The sequence below is a fragment of the Phocoena phocoena genome, chromosome X (genome assembly GCF_963924675.1).
Source record: "Phocoena phocoena chromosome X, mPhoPho1.1, whole genome shotgun sequence".
In the NCBI taxonomy this organism is placed as follows: Eukaryota; Metazoa; Chordata; class Mammalia; order Artiodactyla; family Phocoenidae; genus Phocoena; species Phocoena phocoena.
In genome coordinates this window covers 18,423,060-18,446,430 of record NC_089240.1, presented here as the reverse complement: position 1 = coordinate 18,446,430, position 23,371 = coordinate 18,423,060, and the positions used below count along the sequence as shown (strand labels likewise).

General features: G+C 41.3%; 1 protein-coding gene across 1 annotated transcript in view; it reads right to left on the bottom strand.

The window, feature by feature from the left end:
• The window catches only part of PHEX (phosphate regulating endopeptidase X-linked), a 208,793-nt gene that overhangs the window by 119,630 nt on the left and 65,792 nt on the right, over window positions 1-23,371 (bottom strand). The window contains exons 10-11 of the mRNA XM_065900503.1: window positions 23,172-23,265; window positions 20,630-20,758 (exon numbers count right to left, since the gene is read on the bottom strand). Coding sequence (XP_065756575.1) covers window positions 20,630-20,758; window positions 23,172-23,265 — 223 coding nt within the window. The remainder of the gene's footprint in view (window positions 1-20,629; window positions 20,759-23,171; window positions 23,266-23,371) is intronic.

The following is a 23,371-nucleotide window of genomic DNA, read 5'->3' as shown; positions in this document are numbered from 1 at the left end:
AAATGTGGGGGAACAGAAAACTTTTATTGTCAAAGCTGGGGATGTGAAACCACAGGAGATACCTATTGGAAGCCCTCCTCCAGCTGGGATTTTATTAAAGTAATGGCCAATTACTCCCATTCAACAGGGGGATCAAGTTTCTCAGGCCAGGGCACTCCCCTACCTGAATGCTCAAATTGGTGCCACCCCCTTAAGATCTCTTTTAGTGAACCAGGAAAAAAGGATAAAAACTGGATAAATGGCCATTCATGGGGAATCAGGTTTTATAAAGAAGGATATAATGATGGATTACTAATGACCATCAAACTAAAAATTGAAACCCCTACTCCAGTTCCTATAAGCCCCAACCCTGAGATAGGGCACTCTTCGCTACCTTTGGCCCCTCCCACAGCGTTACCAGAGATAAGAAACCAAACTTCTGAGCCAAAAGGAATAACAATCAAGCCCAAGACCCCCCCCCCGGGACCGAATGCTCTCATTGGTCCAGGCGGCTTTTGAGGCTTTAAATGCCACACACCCGGAGGCTACCAAATCATGTTGGCTTTGCTATGCTGCTCCTCCCCCTTATTATGATGCTATAGGATATAATTCTAATTATAGTAATGTTAACACTCCAGATCAATGTCGATGGAAACAAGAAGGAAATAGTAAATTGACCCTGGCCTCAGTATTAGGAAACGGTACATGTGTAGGAACGCCCCCCTCGTCCCACCGACATCTTTGTGCCAATTTAAGCCTCCCACAGGGCTCAGGGTATCTCCTCCCTCCTCCGGATGGATGGTGGGCATGTAACACAGGATTGACCCCCTACATTTCTTTAGAGGTCCTTAAAGCTTCAACCGATTTTTGTGTGTTAGTTCAGCTGGTCCCCAGACTCATTTATCATTCAGATTCATCCTTTCTAGATGAATACGAAGGCAAAAGAAGGTTTAAGAGAGAGCCCATAACCCTCACCCTGGCTGTACTCCTAGGACTAGGAATGGCAGCCGGGGTAGGAACGGGTACAACAGCCCTCATCCAACAACCCCACTATTATGATGCCTTAAGGCAAGCTGTAGATGTTGACCTCCGGGCATTAGAAAGTTCCATAACTCAGTTAAAAGAATCCCTCACCTCGCTTTCAGAGGTGGTAATGCAAAACAGGAGGGGATTAGATCTGCTGTTCCTTAAGGAGGGCGGACTATGTGCTGCACTAAAAGAAGAATGCTGTTTTTATATTGATCATTCTGGGGCTATTACCAAAACTATGGACAAACTTAGGGAGCGCCTGGACAAAAGACAACAGGAAAGGGAAAATCAAAAAGGATGGTTTCAATCATGGTTTGATAAATCTCCCTGGCTTACTACTTTAGTTTCCACCTTGTTAGGGCCCCTCATTATTTTATTGTTGCTTTTAACTTTTGGACCATGCATTCTGAATCGCCTGATAGCCTTTATTAGAGAACGCATTAGTACGGTACAAGTTTTAATGCTAAGGCAACAATACCAAAACTCGCAAAAAGAAACTGAAATTCCATGATTGAAATTAGTTACAAAAAAAAAGGGGGGAATGTGGGGCCTTTAGGGACTTTCCACCCCCTCACTTGTTCCCGTAAACCAATTCTTCTCCCTATCGTGCACCACTCCTTCTCCCTATCGAAACCAATTCTTCTCCCTATCGTGCGCCACTCCTTCTCCCTATCGAAACCAATTCTTGGAGTTTTTCAGTTGACGGGGACTTGCCAGACAGCGGGTAATTTTCCAGTTGCCCGTAACAGGTATACGCCCTAACCGCCACAATGAACAGACAACTATAACGGCCAGAAGGTGGGACAAAAGTTCCTAAGCCAATGAATTCAAAAGTCACCACATTTACCCAATCATTGTGAGAATATACCCGCCCTATGAGTAAATAAACCTATAAAAAATATGTGATTCCGCTTTTAGGGGTTCCCCATCGGCCTCCTGCGTGAGGTTCAGGGAACCCCGGTGCATCGGCTCCTAATAAACCTCTTGCGTGTTGCAACGGCTCTCGACTCTTGGCGGTTCTTGGGCGAGTTGGAATCCCTCGTAGACCACTTGGGTCTAACACAGACAAAGGCCAGACCTCACTGGGAAGTGGAGACATCAAGGCTGCACAACCCAGTCGAGGAGTCTGTCTATGAAAGAGAGAAAGCAAAGACAGGGTACAAGTGGATATAGGGTTAAGAGAGGGTTCTGAGTTTGGGTTGTGTGCATTTGTTTGTTGCTGCTGCTGTTGTGGTAGCTGCCCATGTGAGAGGTTTACCTGTGTTTGTTTATGTACTGACGGACATTCAACAAGAAGGAAACGAAAAACCTGATTAAAAAATGAGCCAAAGACCTTCAGACATCTCACTAAAGAAGGCAAACAAACATAAGAAGAGATGTTTCACATCACATGTCATGAGGGAAATGCAACTAAAACAATGAGATAGCACTACACACCTATTAGAATTGCCCAAATCCACAACACTGACAATACCAAGCACTGGAGAGGCTGTGGAGCAACAGGACTCTCACTCACTGCTGGTGGGAATGCAAAATCGGAGAGCCATTTTGGAAGACAGTTTGGTAGCTTTTTTACAAAACTAAACATACTTTCACCATACAATCCAGCAATCACATTCCCTGGTATTTACCTAAAGGAGATAGAAACTTATGTCCACCCAAAAGTCTGCACCCAGATGTTTATAGCGACTTTATTTATACTTACCAAACCTTGGAAGCAACTATGGTGTCCTTCAGTAGGTGACCGGCTAAACAAGCTGTGATACATCCAGACAATGGAATATTACTCAGTGCTAAAAAGAAATGAGCTAGCAAGCCATGAGGAGACATGGAGAAACCTTAAGTGCATATTACTAACTGAAAGAAACCAATCTGAAAAGGCTACATGCTGTATGATTCCAATGATACCACATCCAGAAAAGGCAAAACTATGGAGGCAATAAAAAGATCGGCGGTTGTGGGGTGGGGGTGGGGAGAGATAAGCAGGCAGAGCACAGAGAATCTTCAGGGCAGCGAAAATACTCTGGATGATATTATAATGATACATTCATGTCATCATACACTTGTTCAAATGCACAGAATGTACAAGACTGAACTCTAAGGTAAACTATATACCTTGGGTGATAATGATGTGTCAATGTAGGTTCACCTTCAGTTTAAAAAAAAAAAAAAGTGAGTGATGTTAATGAGAGAAACTAGGCATGTGTCAGGGGCAGGAGTGTTAGGTAGCTAGTCAGACATGAGAGGGTCCTGCCCCATCCTGGATGGTTCATCTTTCCCTCTCCCACCAGGACACCTGGTGGACAGAGCACACCCAGAGATCCTCCCTCTTGTGGCCGAGGACCACCACTAGGTCTCCAGCCGTATCAGGACCAAGCAAGACAAAACCGCCAGCACAGGTTGACGCAGGCGCACCAAGACCTACAAGGTGACTCAAGGTAACCCAGGGTTCATTACGCCTCACTTGTAATAACTTAGCATTGCGGCTTTTGCTTCCCCGCCCCACCCCATGGGTTCTGCTTGGGTGCTTATGGGTAAGTGCCTGCATACTAGCAGGAAAGTTATATAACCTAAAGCTGTCGATCAACTTGACAATCAAATGACATAGGACACACCCAACCCTGTCCCATTGCAGGGCTGCTCTGGTTTCCAGATAGACCACTCTCATCCTTTCTTGGGAGTGTACTTTCGCTCTGCTTAATAAAACTCTTGCTACTTAAAACTGCTCTATGCCTCCTGACTGAATTCTTTCCCTTGAGAAGGGCAAGAACCGAGGAAATCGCCATTCCACGAAATCTCTACACCCTCCTCTCAATTTTGTTGTTGAAGGAGAGAATATGCCATCTCAAAACACGTCTCTTTGGCTTAAGGATTATCTCGAACTGATTATTTTTAAGAAAGAGCACACAAAATAAGTGCTAAAAACCAAGAGGTTACCCTCTTGGAAGAAACACTTGCATTTATAAGAGAAACCTCTGAGTCTCCCTCTCTGTATCAGGAAGAGCAAGTTGACTAAATCTCTAGAAACTTTTATCGATGGAGAAGGCAAGGCATGAACTTAAGTCTGCATAACAAGCAGACCTTTGTTTACTGTGCTTTTCTCAATAACCTCCCTCAACTGTCTCCCCAGCCCTCACCCCACTCTCCAACATCTTCTTCTGTCTTCAGCTGGAGATGGTATTTAAGGCTATGGTTTGGGCCATTATGGAAAGTTACTCAGTTTCCCTGGCTTGCTCTCATGTATGCAGGAGATATACATGTTATTAAACTTCTGTTTTTCTCCTGTTACTCTGTCTTTTTATGATAGGGAGGTCTCAGCCAAGAACCCGGAAGGATAGAGGAAAGATTTTTTTTCTTCCCCATGCTATAAACTTAAAACTGCTGTAAAAAAAAAAAATTAAGTCCTTTTTAAAGGACTTACTGTGTGTAGGTTATATGCAAATACTACACCATTTTATATAAGGCAATCGAGCGTCCGCAGATTGTGGTTATCTGCAGGGAGTCCTGGAACCAATCGCCCGCAGATACCGAGAGAAGACTGTAATCATTTTCCTCTTTTCTTTCCCTGTGAGCCTCAGCTGGTCTCTGCCCTATCCTCTGAGACCACCACTCCCCTCCCAGGTCTCATCACAGGTTCTCAATTCTTTCTTTTTGACCACTCTACAGATTTAATATGTAACAGTTTTTGTGAAATGGTGCTGAACCACCCCAGCAGACGTTAAGAACAAGGGAAATCTCTGGAGGTGATTAATGTCATTGGTTGGCGTGTCAATGCAAATAAGAGAAATAATGATTTTAGTATGCTGGAACTAGGAAGATAAATCACTGAACACTTCTGATTTTTACCTTTAGACTACTCTACAGCATCACATAATAACAATGCCTTCAGTCAAGTCATGTGCCCTGAGGCAGCAAAAGCCTGCTGTGATTTTTAAATAAGAAGACAGAAATATTATTTCTTCACCAAACCTTGACCTAATGCCCCAACCAGCCAGCATATAACATTAATAGAAATCACTTAAAGTAGAAGTCATAAGGTGAAGTTATCCATAGAAAATATTTATTTAGAGTTAAAAATCAAAATATGACATACAAAAATTAACTCAAATATTATTATGGCAAAATCTGCCACATGCAGAATAAGAGCCCTCCATGTAAAGCAGCATTTTGTTAAGCATCTACTTATCTCAGATTTTATGGACCCACACTGAGAAAATACAGTTCATTTGGTCAGTATATGGGCAGTTTTTAGTTCTTTCCCTCAACCAATGCTATTTAAAAGTGGGTTCCCCTTTTCATTCTTTGCACTCCAGGGTTTTGCCCACAGCATTCTACATCAGACATCAGACACTGGTGAGCCACATACACATATGCATACACCTGGTACCCTTCAGGAAAGATTGTTTTAAATGAGATTCTCCTATCTTAGTGCATTAAAATTGTCTCACCTGCTCTTCTTTTGACCTCTCCTTATCCTCCCTCCCCTCACATGGACGTAGGAACTTTGTGTTCTATATATATGGGTCAAGATGGTTCTATTAATGCATTTAAAGGGACATATGCTAATACCGCTTTGAGAAGACGTGAAACCAAGCAGGACCCTGCATGGCCTTCCTGGTGACAGACCCCCTCCGCATCCCCCACTTCTTGTTTGGAAAAAAAGCTTTAGTCTCGCCGGCCTTCCCCTGAGTTCCAAAGAGCAAATTTAAGCAGTTAATAATTAGAAAAGTGAGGGAATGCAGAAACAAAGTCAAAGCAATCAAGCAAAATGTTACGATAGCTTACACAATATTTCAGCCATAAAACAGAGTCAAAGGACTCCTAGTTCCTCCTCAAGGGATACAGATAACGATCTGACACATATCTTTGAGTTGGTTTACAGAAACCAGAGCCCCACCAGATGGAAACTGCTGACCATAAGCATGCAGACCTCAGACTGGTTGGAACCAGAAGACTGATGCTTAAGATTCTCAAAACATCACCCTGTTACCTCACCAACAACCAATCAGAAGAATGTCCACAAGCTGATCACACACCTTGCAACCCTCACCCCTAATGTTGCATTTAAAAACCCTTGCCCAACCCTACTGTGAACTGCGTACGCGAGGGATCTAGGTTGCGCGCTCCTTGTGAGAATCTAATGCCTGATGATCTGAAGTGGGGCTGAGGCGGTGATGCTAGTGCTGGGGAGGGGCTGCAAATACAGATTATCATTAGCAGAGAGGTTTGACCGCACAGAGACCATAATAAATCAACTGCTTGCAGACGCGTATCAAAACCCTATCAGTGAGTGGCAAGTGACAGTTAAGCTGCATCTTACGGAGGAGACTGGACAGAAGCAACACACTTCGGGTGTCACTGTCTCCCATCACCCACAGATGGGACCATCTAGTTGCAGGAAAACAAGCTCAGGGCTCCCACCGATTCTGCATTAGGGTGAGTTGTATAACTAATTCATTATACATGACAATGTAATAATAACAGAAATAAAGTGCACAATAAACGTAAATAAATAAATAAGTAAAATAAAAACGCTTGCCCAAAAGCCATCAAGGAGTATGGGTCTTTTGAGCTTTAGCTGCCCATTCTCCCTGCAAATAACTGCTATACTTCCCTTCACCACAACCCAGGGTCTGTAGATTGACTTCACTGCACATCGAGATTGGCTCGATAACAAAAGCGGTCAGTTCACCCCACTGTCAGTTGTAGTTTCCTCCAAAGCTTTGTCTCTGGTGACAAAGAAATCCTACATGGCCAACTCAGATCGTACCTCATACCAACGAATCCCAAACACTTAAACCCACACTTTCAGTCCCTTCTCTGAGTTCCTATTAGGCTTATATTCAGAACAATATAGGTGTGTGTCTAATTGCCATTTATATTTATTTGATCTCCCCAAGAAATCCATAAGCTTCGAAGACAGGAATCATGATTTAGATCAAATGACGTCATGGATATGTAAGGCAACTAAGAAGTGTTGAAGGGGAGCAGAATTTGCCACCCCAAAACATACCTCTTTGGCATGAGGATTATTTTAGATTTTAGGCTGATTATTTTTAAGGAACAGCAGATTAGAAAAAGCTCAGAAAACAGAGAAGTTACTCTTTTGTAAGAGACATTTACATTTACAGGGGAAACCTCCATTTGAGAGGGTGTCTCCCTCTCTGTACCAGGAAGATGTCATGACTAAATCTCTAGAAACTCTTATCAGTGGAGAAGTCAAAACTTACATCTGTATAACAACGTTACCCTTGTTTACCGTGCTTTGCCTGGTAACCTCCCATAACTGGCTTCCCTCCCCCGACAACAACATCTTTTGACTTTAGCTGCAGATGGTATTTAGGGTGATGACTTGGGCCATTTTGGCGAGTTACTCAGTTTTCCTGGGTCTCTCTCATGTATACAGGAGGTATACGTGTTATTAAACCTCTCTCTCTCTCCTGTTAATCTGTCTTTTCATTACAGAGGGATCTTAGCCAAGAACCTAGGAGGTTAAAGGGAAAAATAATTTTTCTTCCCCTATGGTGTTCTGCAAATTTAAAGTTGTCAGTTTTATGATTTCATATCTCACCACTGTTAGTTTTAAGATTTCACATCTTACATGATATGATTTTTCACATGGTATGATTTCATACGATACATGTAGCAGATGTTCAATAAATAGAAGTTGATTTATGTTTTTCAAAACCTCCAGGGGGTATCTAGCAAAGAAATGAAATTTAATCAAATATCTTTTATACATGCTAATGTATAACAGTTATTCCAGCAGTTATTCCAAATATAAACTTCAGTGGAACTCAAATGACTCAGTAAGTTAGCCCAGTCCATTCTGAGGTTGATGATGCCAACGTGGTACAGAACAGATGGCTAAGAATGGTTTAAAAATATTAATATATGTATATACATATATATTATATATCTGATAGAAATAGCTATAGGCTGATGGAGTTCCTAAAGAAGAAAAACAATCTTCAAGGTGATTATATGCATTAAAGTAATTTTAATGAAATTCTTAAATAAAAGCATAATGTTGAAGAGATTTTCCTAATATATTCAGAAATTATACGTAATATCTTAACAAAACATAAGATTAAAACGTCTCCAGTCTCCTCACTGGTCTAGAGCAAGACATGGTTCCTTAAATTATAACCACGTGACGAGTGAATGTGAAAAACAAAAATTACTATCAATAATTCATGTGGTTAACCTGGAAGAAATAGGCTGCAATCTAAGGGAAGTTCTAAAACTTTTCTTTCTGGCAACTGTCACTTCACTAGAAACACAGACATTAAATAAATCAATGCACTAATAAATGTTAACTATCCACTGACTCATTATTTATACTGTATTTATGAAAACAACTTTGAATTGGCTCCTGATAAAAATATAATAATGGCATTGAAATAAGAAGTAAAGAAGAGACCCATGTTAAGGTGGGAGAAGTGGTAAAGCCAGAAAAACTAAGGATAGTTAGGAAACCCTCAGTTTCTGGCAGCCAAGCAAGCTGGTATGATAAAACAAATCATACCAGTTTGTCAAGATTAACAAACTTGCGTAGCTATTTAAAATGTTGGCGAAAGAAAAAAATGTCAAGCTACTTGGGCCCCAGACATGCTATAAAGCATGTCAGTCTGGTGGGGCAGTTTACCACGACCTCTTATCAAAAAGCATAAGGCTGGGGTGGAGGTAACAAGAGTAAAATCCTATTTACTGGATATGAACAGAGAGACTGTGCTCTGATTTTCTAACTCATCTTTTTCTGTTTCCCACTTTCCTACTCTTCGAGGGAACGGATCAGAAACCAGAATAATATTTAGAAGTCAACCAGTCTCATAATGGTCTAGCTTTTGGCTGTGGGTAAACTCCCTCCAGCAAGGAATTCTCCCTGGTCACATCCAAAACGCAGCTCTGTTGGAGGGCCTAAGTGCTTTCTTCCAGCCAATGAATTTCCAGGACAGGGTCTCCGCAGCCCACAGGCCTGATCAGATCTGCTTGACAAGACTGTGGCCGATAATAAGCGGCAAAGGCAACAGTGTCCAATGTTATCCAAAGATAGAGACCACAAACAAGAAAGGCGGCCCAAATGTGTCACCATCGTGGCAGCACACTCAAGGACAAGGGCAAGAGTAGTGTCCACACTTATTTCAAAAGAATTCCCAATGACCTTTCTGAATTACTTGTTTTGCTGGATGTCATTTTACCAAAGGTTGCTTAAAAAGAGCTGTCAGGATTGGGGTCTTATGACATCTGCTGTAATAAGATTTAGCCCGTAGAGAGTTGTGAAACCTGGATCTGTTCTAGAAATTATACTTGGCTCCTTGAGTAGTTGCATGAGACTCTCTTATGAGCCAGATTTAAGCATTAAACGATAGGGCTGGTTCTGGAATGTGGCTAGGGCGCCAGCCATAAAAGGATCTTTATCCCAACTGAAAGCTACTACACTGGGCATATATGCAGGACTAGGAACAGCAATCCCCCAGGTACCTGCCTCACACTCACTCTTTTGAGGAGAAATTAGAAAGAAGAGATCTCAATGCAGGAGAGTTGCCACAGTTCTTTGATAGATAGTATGCACTCTCTCTTCATGATTAATCTTAGGCATGTCACACAGTAATAACAGTAGCTGACGTTCACTGGGTACTCACTATGCACCAGGCATGTGCTAAGCCTTCTACGTGGATTATCTCACTCAGTCCTTGTCACAAAACAGCAAAGTAGGTACTGTTTGTATCCCTGTCTATGAGTCACTGCAACGATGGCTTTTAACTCTATACCCCCATCCCTGTACCCATGCTCTTTGCTGTGGGACCTTTCACTAAAAAGGCAGCGTCTACTTCCCTGCTCTGTCATTCTGGACTGGCCTTGTGGCTTGCTTTGGTGAACAGAATGCAGACGTGACACTATGCCAGTCCTGAGCCTGGGCCTCAGGAAGCCTCACGCGTCTCCGCCTGCTCACTTGCACCTCTGCCATCGCTATGAAAACGTGCCCAGGCTAGCCGGCTGAAGGAAGTACAATACTTGGAGTAGAGCCAAGTCATCCTGGCCACCTCTGCTGAAGCCAGCCTAGACCAGCCAACCCCCAGACATTAGACAAACCACGCGAAAATAAGCAGAGCTGCCCAGGGGAACCACCAACCAACTCCAGGCGCATCAACATCAACTGTTAATTGGTGAAGGCCACTGAAGTTTTGTGGCTGAGTGTTACACAGCATTACTATAGCAGCAAAACCTTGTGTACCATTCATAAACAGGAAGATAGAGAAACAAAGAGGTTAATTTGCCCCAAATGATAAGAACAGAACTGGGCTATGAGATGCTAATGCAAGTTTTCAGAAAATCAGACGTAATTTCTTAATAAGGTCAATATTTTATAACTGTATTTTAAAAGCCCTTTAAAACTCACATCAGTTTGTTTTGCCTTAATCCAGACGGGTCTTCTGCAAAGACCCAGCGAAACTGATTGATATAACAGCTGACACCATTGCCTAGGCAAACGGAAACAGGGACACTTGATAGCCAGATAGAATATCCTTTACTTTGCGTGACTTGTGTTGAAGGGAGCTTTATCTTTATCAGTACAATGGCTATACTGAGAGCAACTCTTGTAACAGCATCTGTAAGGAATCAAGAACCCCTCGGTATAAAGGCATTGCTATGATGTATGACACCGACTTTCAAGTGACTTCTGCCACTAACGTTAGAGTTACATCTCATTTATTCAACCACTGAGAAAAACGGTGAGCAAGGGAATTGGAGAACTTGAATATTAATGGAAGTCCATCAATTCAATTATCTTGGCTAACTAATGAGGTGAACTCCTAGTGCATGGAGGTTGCAAGTTCAAACTCCACCACTGCAATTGGACCCATGTGGGTACTTAAGTCTTCGGCACCAGCTGCAGCAGTATGGGATGGGAGGAGAAACCCGTTCTTGGGATAAGAATTACTACCAGAATTGCTCATGCAGAGCACTCAGAAAACTGGACGATACTCTAGGTCATCCATGGCACTACTTGGGGACATGAACGATGTCCTTACCATAAAGAGAAAAAGGAATCAGCTACTAGAGTACAGGAGAAATCAGTGAATTGTTTTACACAGTAAATAAAGCTTTAATTCTTCACTTAATAAAATCTCAATCTAAAGTATAATAAAAGATTCGTTCCTCTTTAACTAAATTAACCTTCCGCGTACAGAATGTTTTAACGTATAATAAGAGACCAGTGACTTTATCTTTGATTTGAGTGTTGACAAAAACTCTCTCGTTGACCAACCTTTAGCCAGGTTCATCTAAGCCCTGTGCCAGGCCCGCACAGCCCAGTTTTATCAAGAATCCCAGTAGGTCAGTTTACAGAGAACCCCCTCCACACTTGATATCTGAGCACCCTCCATATCTGTCAGATTCCTCATCCCCCACCCTTGATATCTGTGCACCCTGGCCTGCCTTCAGAAAAAGTCCCCTGACCTTTGAACGTTTCCTCTTAGTCATTTTCCATCCACTGCCTCCTTCACCCTGCTCCTTGGCCAACCCCCAGCTGTCTCTGCCATGTTCACAGTTGAGCCCGATCTCTCTCACCTACTTGGAAAGTCCTGACATCCTTTGCAATACTCCTGAATAAAGTCTTCCTTATCATTTTAACAAGTATCAGAATATTTTTTTCTTTAATAGGGTTCACCCTACAACAAAAACAGATAATTTGAGAGAACAGCAATAAAATGCCTATTGGCAGAGCTGAGATATATGAATAAAGATAAGTAATTTGGGGACAGAGTATCCATAATGAGATAAAATTATGTGGTTTAATAATTTAGCTCAGACAAAATGTTCAAATGGGAATTCCAATTTCCTTGAATTTTCTAGAAACTACAATTCAAAGCATAAAACGGAAAGATCCTTTTCTCCTTTGCATCAACATGATAGAAAATTTTTCTTTGACGTGTATGTTTACATTTCTGCCTTAGTAACCCAAAAAAATGGTGAACATTTTAAAGACTGTTTTGATGAAGAAACCTTACAGAGCCTTAGGTCATCATTCCAAGCATCAGGGATCACTCCTCAGAATGATATATGTAGGAAATACTGGAAATTGAGCTCAGTGTGTGGACTGAGCCAAAGATGAACCTCAAATGTTGCTCTTAGATGAAATCTCTGATAATCAGCTTGTTTCTTACTGTTTCCCCGTTTCTTCTGAAAATTCTATGAACACAAAAAAATGCAATGTCACCTGGTTAGACTCGAACTGATTAAGCTTTCACTCTATTTGTCTTTAAAATATTAGAATGCTACTAGAAGCAAAACCTATTCCAACTGTTCCCTACCTCTAAAATGCTAAGAAATAGGAAATATGTGCCTTTTATTTGTATAAGATCTTAATACATGAATAAGTAATTTCCTGATAAGGGTGAATCAATTATAGGGCAAGCCACTAAGAAGTCTTTTCATTATGACTGGTCTCCTCATGCCAGTCATAAAAATGGTGAAGATTCAAGTGTTTTTCAGAGAGAAGCAAGGGAACAGAACACTGACTTAAAGCTAGGGTGTTTGGACTTGAACCCCACCTAAAGCATTTTCAGGCCATGTGACATTTGGGGAATTTACTTAAATTCTTGGAGCCTCAGTGCCCTCATCTGGAAACATGAGGGCAATAACAGCAATTACAGGGCCACCGCGAGGACTAAATGAGTTAGCGCATCGAAAGCTCTTACAGAATGCGTACCAGACATCCAACTAAATCTCAGTAAAAGTTAGCTACCTTATTATCATCATCAGATTTTTAAAACATTATACAGCCATCGTTGGGATCTTCGTGTGCCCACCGTGGACACTGATATCTATCTGGGGCATTTACTCATACATTACAGATATAAATTATCATTAATAATTTTAAAATGGAAGAGAAAAACAAGTAACAACTTTAGACATCCCTTCCCACGTACACACATGCCCCTAACTCTCTCTCCTGTCGTTTAGGTCATGAGCCTACAGATCAGGGTTTGTCACAGTACGATGAGCGCCATCATCTCTATTTACAGTGACAATACACCATGGATTCTCTGAGAGAGTTCTACTTTCATACCCTTCATATAACTTTCCACAAAAGCAACCTGTTAAATGATTAGCTAACATGCTGTATTTTTAAACTATGCATGATCTTCTAAATAAGATTGCAAAACTTAAAGAGTTCTCTGACAGACACGGTCATGACTTTGGGTCTGAAAACTGGAGAGAAAATGTTAGTGTAAAAGCCACAAAACGGTATCCCAGGGACATATTCAGTTTGGCCTCCAAAGTACTGGCCAAGATTTAAAATGTAGGATATTTCACATACAAGTCCGCATTTCTGACTTCTCTCAAAAAACAAAAAACAGAAACCGAGCAACCCTCGGCAGGCATCCTGCATGAAAAGAGCCTGAGCTGAATCCTGAATATCACATCCATTCCTATTCATCACTACTGGGTCCCAGACACCGAGGCCCAGGGTCAGCTGTCACTCATCACTGCACTTGCCCTGGCTTTTGCTGACACCCAGCCAGCTTTACTCCTGTACGTTATTTAATGTTCCTCACTGGCTGTGAGGGTATTTGAGCTCGGAACCCCCGACTTTCGCCTTGACTCAGTCCTTTGCACCTTTCAGGCACTGAACATCTCTGACTTGCAGACTCCACACCAGCTGGTCCCTGAGCCAATGAGAACCAAGCCTCCAAGGTGCTTACCTCAGAGTACAGTCTAGAATTTGTTTCCTCCTCTAAGCTGGTATCCCAGAGAATCTGAAACATCCTCACCAAGTACTAGCTTGACTCCAACTCCCACCCCTGTTCCCAGGCCATGAATCTCACGTGGGGTTGCTTGAGTCCTTCCCCTCTCAATATTAGAGCACTCTGAGAAACCCAGTTGGTCAGACACCAACAACTCCACCTTCTCGGGGACCTTCCTGGCTACTAGCACCCGCTCACCCAGGGACTGAGCCCTGCCATGCTGAACTCCAGGCAGGGCTTGAACTCTTCAGTTCTTTAGACAGGCACTGTCCAATAGCCACACGTGGCAATTGAACACTTGAAATGGGGTTAGTCCGAACTGAGATGTGCTATAAAAATATGCATGGGATTTCAAAGACTGAGTGTTAAATAAAGCACACAAACTACTGCATTAATAATTTTACATTAATTACTTGTTGAAATGACAATATTTTGGATATATTTGGTTAAGCAAAATATATTATTAGAATTAATTTCACCTGTTTCCTTTTACTTTTTAAATAAGGCTAGTAGAAAATGTAAAATTACATACACGGCTCATACCGAGTTCTACCGGATAGTGCTACTCTAGGTAACAAAGACAACCACCGTCCAAAGAGTTGTGCAACTCCCTACTCTCACTCCACCGGCCTGTCCCTCTGACTCAAGTAAAGTCTGCAGCCAGTCCCACATGGATTAAGGTCCTGGCTCACTATCTGATAGGCAGGAGATTGTTCCATGTGGCCCCTTTAGGTGGCTTTCTGTGGAAGGATTCTCCTTTTTCTACATGCTATTCTTCCCATTTCTAATTAAATTTGTAAAACTCCCATTGTTATGTGTGAGTGAATAAATATGACTGTACATGAATGTGGCTGTGTGCACGTGCAGACTCGCATATGGGAAGTCACAAGGAAATAGTAATGTAAAATGATGTGTTTTCCCCAATGATAAAGGAAGAGAGGTACTTTGGGGGAGTGAGGGAGGATGCCTTCACCGCTACGAAGGAAACCCCAAAGTGAACTGCTCCTCCCACCCTCTCTATAACAAAGGGTGCCAACCAGAGGCAGTTGGGCCAACTTGCCATTAAGAGGCTGCAGAGGGCTTCCCTGGTGGCTCAGTGGTTAACAATCCACCTGCCAATGCAGGGGACACGGGTCCGAGCCCTGGTTTGGGAAGATCCCACATGCCGCGGAGCAATGAAGCCCGTGCGCCACAACTACTGAGCCTGTGCTCTAGAGCCCGCGAGCCACAACTACTGAGCCCGCGAGCCACAACTACTGAGCCCGCGTGCTACAACTACTGAAGCCCGCACACCTAGAGCCCGTGCTCCACAACAAGAGAAGCCACCGCAAGGAGAAGCCCACGCACCGCAACAAAGGGTAGCGCCCGCTCGCTGCAACTAGAGAAAGCCTGCACACAGCAACAAAGACCCGACGCAGCCCCCCAAAATAAATTTATTAAAAAAAAAAGAGGCTGTAAAAACAGAAATACTGAGGAGAAGCACAAAGTCTCTTAGAGGAACCCAGGTATCAGTTTTCAAAGGAAAACTAAATAGCTCAGAGGAAAAAAACAACAACAAAAAAAGCAGAACTAAAAAGTAGCCTGAAGGCCCTCACACCTGGGGTTTGGCACAGTCCACTTAAAGCAATCTGAAACAGGGAAATTTTCTATGATCTGAAAATTGAAGCGATTACTTGCACTAATGCAACAGGCTTTAGCAAACGATGTACTGCTGCCCTGAGTCAAATGCCTGCCCTGCTCACATGAATTGCCAGAGCTGTTTTTTGGTGGTAACTGCAAACACATGAATGATGAAAAGGCCTTGCTACTCCAAGTGTGGTCCCTAGACCAGCAGTGTCAGCACTGCTTGGGAGCTTGTTATGCAAATTCTTGGGTCCTACCCCAGACCCGGTTAAAATGCAATGAGATTTTGCATTTTAACCACCAGATCGTTCAGTGATTCCTGTACACATTAAAGTTTGAGAAATACCTGAAGTTTAACCTTCTGACTGTATTTATTTGCTTAACAACTGTTTTTGAAAATAAAACAATGGCACTCACCCCTCTGAGTTAGTGTCTCTGGAATTTGTGCCATTGGGGATATTTTTGTTTTTCTCTTTGGATTGTAGCTAATAATAAAGAATGTTTTTCAAGTAAATCAGTGGTTCCAGGTGGTTCTTGGATGAGAGCCCTGTAACACGGCTATAAAAAGCCACATATTACTCTTATAAGTTTCCAACTTAAGTATTCCCTGAGGCAAATAGCTTCAGCTTAAGGGAGGCAAATAATTTTATGTAAAATAAATGAGTATCTGTATAACTATCACACTACCTTCACGTCCCACGTACATCAAAATAAGGGGGGAAGTGCCAAAATCAACTTGACTTGTCACATCCTGACACATGAAAAAGGGACTTTCACACCAAAACTGAGACAAACAAATTAATCCACATACCTTTCGTATTACTTAAAATTCTTCTACTGCCAAAAAAAAAATCCTGCTATATAAAAACACCTCCATTATCCCTTAATTGTTTTTATATCCTTCCCAGGGCTTATAATGTTACCACTGTGATTATCTGATAAATTCTCAATCCATTTACTCCGACCAAGGAGTGAAAGAAAACACAATGGGAATATTCAGTATTTTGAAATAAGACATTAATTCTTCAGTGGAATTATTTACAAGAAGAGTACTTACAGGTTCAAATATAAAGTCTCGAACTTGGCATAAAATTCTCCAAAGTATCAAAAGACAGAAAAAAATCCAAGTAAATGTGCTTAGATGTATGGCATTCTGAAGCAAACCTCAGCACATAATACATAGTTGTAATACATATCAACACATAATACCAACCAGTGGAATTATCATGGCTTAACAGACTTTTTTATTTCTTTGCCTTTAAATTCAATGTTTAATGACCACCTGCGCCCAAGGTGCTTACATATTCATATCTGACTGACTACGATGGATTGTTATTAGCGAAGGGAAGCAAAATATACCATCCCTAAATATGCCCCTTTGCCATATTGATTATTTGGGGCTGATTATTTTTGAGAGGCTGCAGACATAGGAATTGTCCTGAAAACAGTAGAAATCACCCTTTTGTGAGAGAAATGAACGTTTATAAGGGTAAACTCCATTGTAAGGGTGTCTCCCTCTCGGTACCAAGAGGAGCATGACTAAATCTCTAGAAACTCTTAGCAATGGAGACGGCAAGGACTTAAGTCTGCATCACAGCCATGCCCTTATTTACTGCATTTTGTCTGGTGCCCACAAGTGGCTTCTTCCAGTGCTCAACATCTTCTTTCGTCTTTAGCTGGACTTGGAATTTAAGGTGGTAGCTTGGGCCATTTCTGGGAGTTACTCAGTTTTCCTGAGTAGAAGAGGTACACATGTTATTAAACTTGTTTGGTTTTCTCCTATTAATCTTTTATTACAGGAGGGTCTCAGCCAGGAACCTAGAAGAGTAGAGAAAAAAATTTTTTTTCCTCCCCTACATTAGTTAATCATACCTAGATATTCTGCTTCATGCCATTTGTAAAATATAATTCTTCACAAAGAAAATGCACATCAGAAAAAAAAAAACCTAGCTAAATTGAAATTTCTATTTTAAAATAGACCCTCTCCTCCAGTGTAGCTGAAACACATGGAGAAGAACACAGCCAAAATGAGGAGACTTTTTAAAATTCATGACCTCCAACTTCACCTAGAGCAGCCATACTACATTTCCTCAGTTTACTCAGTCTCCCACTCCCCTGGACAACCATTTCACTCCTCCTCTCTCCTCCAACCTTCAGCCCCAACCTCTGTCCTAAACTCAAGACTCATACCCTACTGCCTCCATGACATCTCCACCTGGAAGTCTGATAACATCTCAAATTCAACATGGCCGAAACTGAACTCCTGATCCTGCCTTCCAAACCTGATCCTCCCCACAGTATTCCTCTTCTCAGTTAATAGCACCTCCATATTTCCATTTAATCAGACTCAGAGCTCTTACTCTCAGATCCCTCAACAAATCTGTCGGCAAACTGCGCTGGTTCTATCCTTCAGAATGTATTCAGAATGCAACCCCTTCTCACAACTTCCACAGCTACCATCTGGTCCAAGCCACCATCATCTCTGGCCTGGTCCCTCTGATAGTATCCTAATTGGCCTCCCTGCTTCCATTCTTGACCTGATACAATCTCTTCTCAACACAGCAGCCAGGGCGATCCTCTCAACATAAGTCAAGTCACATCAGGCCTCTGCTAAAAAGCCTGCATTAGCTCCCCACTTGACTCAGAGTAAAAGCCAACATTCTTACAATGTTCTACAAGGATTATAAAATGCCACACCATCCCTGTTATTGCTCTGACCTCAGTGCCTACTTCTCTCACCCTCATTCACCCTGCTCCAGCCACATGGACCTCCCTGCTCTTCCCTGACCACTCCAGGCACATCCCTGCCTCAGGGATTTTGCACTAACTGTTCCATCTGCTAAGAACACTCTTCCCCCAGATAGATGCCATATCTATTTCTCTCACCTCCTTCAAATCTTTGCCAAATGTCATCTTCACAATGAGGCTTTCCTTGATCATCCTATTTAATCCTACAATCCACCCCCACATATTCATACCTTCCAGCAATCCCGATTTGTCGTCTTTACCCTGATCTCATTCCTCTGTCTTCCAGAGTCCTTATCATCTTCTAATACACTTGCTAATGTATGCACTGTATTGATTTTTTTGTCTACCCTCACCAATAGAATGTCATCTCAATGAGGCCAGGGATCTTTGTTCTCTGTTGTATCCCAAGTGCCTAGAACAGTGCCTAGTATATAACAGATGTTCAACAAATATTTGTTGAGTAAATGAATGAAATTAAACCTCAGCTTTTATTAGTGGATTTATCTGGTTGAGCCATTAACACCACTACGACAATTACGAATAGCCACAGATCATGGGTACATGGAAGTTGATTACAATGCTCTTTCTATATATGTTTACAAATTTACAAAATAAAAGGATTTCTTTTTAAGCTTATGAAAAAAATTCACAGTGTTTTCTGTGAAATAAATGTCACATCTCTAGTTTTTAGAAGACAGCATAAGGAAAGGGGGGGAAAATCCCTGCATTTTGTTTGTTTCTAAGCCACTTAATAGTTGTTAAATATGAGAGGGTGTGGAGAAAAGGGAACCCTCCTACACTGTTGGTGGGAATGTAAATTAGTGCAGCCACTATGGAGAACAGTATGGAGGTTCCTTAAAAGACTAAAAATAGAACTACCATATGATCCAGCAATCCCACTCCTGGGCATATATCCAGAGAAAACTCTAATTCAAAAAGATACATGCAACCCAATGTTCATAATAGCACTATTTACAACAGTCGAGACATGGAAGCAACCCTAGTGTCCATCAACGGATGAATGAATAAAGAAGATGTGGTGTACACACACATATATACACATGATGGAATACTACTCAGACATAAAAAAGAATGAAATAATGCCATGTGCAGCTACATGGATGGACCTAGAGATGATCATACTAAGTGAACTAAGTCAGACAGAGAAAGACAAATACCATATGATATCACTTATATGTGGAATCCAAAAAAAATTATACAAATCAACTTATTTACAAAACAGAAATAGACTCACAGACATAGAAAACAAACTTACGTTTACCAAAGGGAAAAGGGGAGAGGGATAAATTAGGAGTTTAGGGATAAATTAGAGGGATAAATTAGGAGTGTGTATATATTAGATACACACTAATATATATATAAAATAGATAAACAACAAGGTCCTACTGTATAGCACAGGGAATTATACTCAATATCTCATAATAACCTATGATGGAAAAGAATCTGAAAAACAATAGATATATATGTATGCATAACTGAATCACTCTGCTGTATACCCAAAACTAATACACTGTAAATCAACTATACTTCAATAAAAAAATTGTTTGTTTTCAACCCAATCAAAAAATGGGCAGAAGACCTAAATCGACATTTCTCCACAGATGGCCAATAGGCACATGAAAAGATGCTCAACATCATTAATTATTACATTATACTATATATGTTATATATATAACTATTATACACATAACTGTATCACTTTGCTGTACACCAGAAACTAACACAACATTGTAAATCAACTATACTTCAATTTTTTTTTTTTTTTTTTGCGGTACGCGGGCCTCTCACTGTTGTGGCCTCTCCCGTTGCGGAGTACAGGCTCCGGACGCGCAGGCTCAGTGGCCATGGCTCACGGGCCCAGCCGCTCCACGGCACGTGGGACCTTCCCGGACCGGGGCACGAACCCACGTCCCCTGCATCGGCAGGCGGACTCTCAACCACTGCGCCACCAGAGAAGCCCAACTATACTTCAATTTTTTTAAAAGTTGCTTATTTTGAAGAACAAAAAATAAATAAATAAAATTGGCAAAAAAAGAAGTTGTTAAATATATTACAAATCACTTCATCACTGGGTCTCCAGCTTCCTCATCTGTAAAACAAAGAAACCTGACTAGAAATCTCTACCTTTTGTAATTACAATAGTTCAAATATCCAATCCTAAAATTATTTAGGTCCTCTTTTTTCCTAAGCATTGCCCTAACACATTTAATCTCTACAGGAGAAATTCTGACTCTTAAAGGCATGATTTCATGCTGTTTCCTCATTTCTAAATTTTCTTAATTTTCATGATAACATTCTACATTTGAGTTTGAGTTTTCAATTAATATGGTACTGCAGGAATTCCTCTTTGAAGCAAAGCTGTTCTCTAGATTCGTCACTGGAAGAGCAAGAAGGCTGATATTGGCCTGCTGACCATATCCATGTCAGATCTTGTTAACCGCCCTTGTTTTTATCAGCTGGGGAGCAGCGCTTACCACCTCCTTCTTGTCTTCCTGGAAGTGTACATCCACAAACATTTTTCCAACAACATAAGGGAGCGTACTTTCAATGAAGTTGACACACTTGTCCCACTGAGGCAACAAAGTTGTGGTACCCTGGATTACCTGTGGGAGATAATTGATCCAGACTGAGCTTCACTTGGATAAAACCAACGACTGAAAAAAAGTTCAAACAACCTGAAGGAAACTGTCTACAAAACACTGCAGGCCCCAACGCAAATATATGTGTCAGATAGTACACCAAAGGTAAAATCGGATGAAGAAAAATATTCTGCTTATCCCATTATATTTAAAACTAAGTGAAAATATTTTAAGAGTGGATAATAATGTATTCCTCCTTTCCTTCCAATTCTCCCCATTAAACAAAGGATTTGGACAATAGCATAGCTTTTCTGCAGTTAACAGGGATGAGAGGGGATGCTGTCCAAGTGTCCAGATGGTAGTTAACATCTACTGAGAACTAAAGTTCCACCAAGAAAGGTCTAACATCAGTAGGTGATCAAAGCTCCTGCCCAGTGAGGGTTTCCTTGCTCTGGGAAGTACATTCACAAGACAGACCAGGAAAATATGCCCACCATGAACAACCCAGGAAGCATATTTACATTGTGTCATAACAGAACACACTGGTGACCAAGTAAAAAATAGATGTAAATGTTTTTCTCATCTGTCCCAATTAAACCATTTCAAGAAAACACTTACAAACAAGTAAGGAAGCTCCAAAGCAGGACTTGGAGGGCTCAAAGGTTTACTCTTGGGGGATGAAAGCAAAGAAATAAATATCGTTTAAACTGCCCTTGCAGGTTGGGAGTTTGGAGCACTCAAAATGCAAAGTGAAGGCAGACAGCAAGGGACGGAGGCTCTGAGAATGGTGGCAGGAGGCATCCCTTGAACGATGTTAGATCCAGGTTGTTGGTTCAGAGCAAATGGGATTAACAATGAAGTTCATCTATTCTTCCTCTACTTACTGATAACACAACGACTCTCAGAGGTAAGGAATGAATGAATCTATTTTTAAAACTTCTAGAGAAAGAGATCCTACAATCTTCTTTGGCAATTCAGTATTATATTTAGCACTTTATGCTCAAGAAACATCCCTTCATACCTAACCTCAAATTTTCACAAACTACTTCTTACAACTCTCTGTTCTCTTCACAGTGGGGGTGGAAAGCAGCTGGGTACCATCTTTTATGTGATCCATGGGAGTTAACAATACACAGAGATACATATATATAATCTACCTTTTTTGTAACTTAACCCTTTGATATGACCTCAACATATATAGTTGTTTTATGATGTTCTCTATAAAGCTCAATACTCTAGTGACTTTAAGGGCCAAAATGTATCCAAAATAATTGTGCTACTACTCAAGAGTAATGACCCACTAAGAACTTCTCTACTTATCACTTTCTCTAGTAACTAAAATGTCTGTTAAATGAAGTTATAGCTTACAAAATTAGCCATTACTTAACTCCAAATTGAGATAAAATTAACTTAAAACATTTTTAAAGTCACAAAATTCTTAAAATGTTAAAACAAAAAAAAGCCACAAAATCCTTAAGCCCTGTATTAGTAAGAGAATTACTCAGACAAAAGCCTCTGAAACAGAGTAACACCTATGTAAGTTAAGAGGAGAACAAGAGTGGGAGAGGAGCAAAGATCACAGAGCTGGGTGAGGAGGGGAAGAAGAAAAGTGTTTCAGGCAGTTGAGCCACTTCTCAGAGGAGATTAAACTTAGGCCTCTTTGGCCTAGTAGAATTCGGGTAAATTAAAAGACTGAAGATCAAGGTAGAGTTAAAGACAAAACTCTACCCCTAAATTAAAGATGAAACTTTACCATCTAATACTTATATCATGCATATTTTGAATATTCAGAATACTGAAAATGAAAGACAGTTACAAATATATCACTAAGAAGTATTAAAATTATAACTACAGGGCTTCCCTGGTGGCGCAGTGGTTGAGCGTCCGCCTGCCGATGCAGGGGACACGGGTTCGTGCCCCGGTCTGGAAGGATCCCACATGCCGCGGAGCGGCTGGGCCCATGAGCCATGGCCGCTGAGCCTGTGCGTCCGGAGCCTGTGCTCCGCAAAGGGAGAGGCCACAGCAGTGAGAGGCCCGCGTACCGCGCAAAAAAAAAAAAAAAAAAAAAAAAAAACAGTAAAAAAAAAAAAAAAAAATTATAACTACAATGACCCACTTAAAAACACTGGGGGAAAGGGGAATAAACTGATAAGAAGGGGAGAGCGAAAACAACATGATGGTCCCAAGTATTGCCCTCAATATATAGCCTCATCAAAGAAGAGCTTGAGTGTACCTTACTGTATGTAAGGTTTACCTCAATAAAAAGAAATAAAGCCCCCCAAAAATAGAGTTTGAGATGCAAAACTCCCTCTGTTTAAACAATTGGATTGTTTCATCCAATCCCTAAAGATGATTTTATTAGATTGGTTAATATACAGACTGTTCCAGCATGTGAAGTTATCCAGTGATGTAACATTGCAATCTTCTTAAAACGTACCCGTGAGAATTCCAGCCACCTATACTGAAAGCGCCTGCTTAGGTTTGGAATTCTGGAATAAACCATCCTCCACACCAAATAGTTGGCAACGGTCCTGTTAACAGAAAGAGAAGCACATTTGTTGTGTTGAATTTGATATGTGATGCTCTGCAGAACACCCTGGGAAAATCTGTTGGCAAAGCTCCATGGAGGGACCTCTT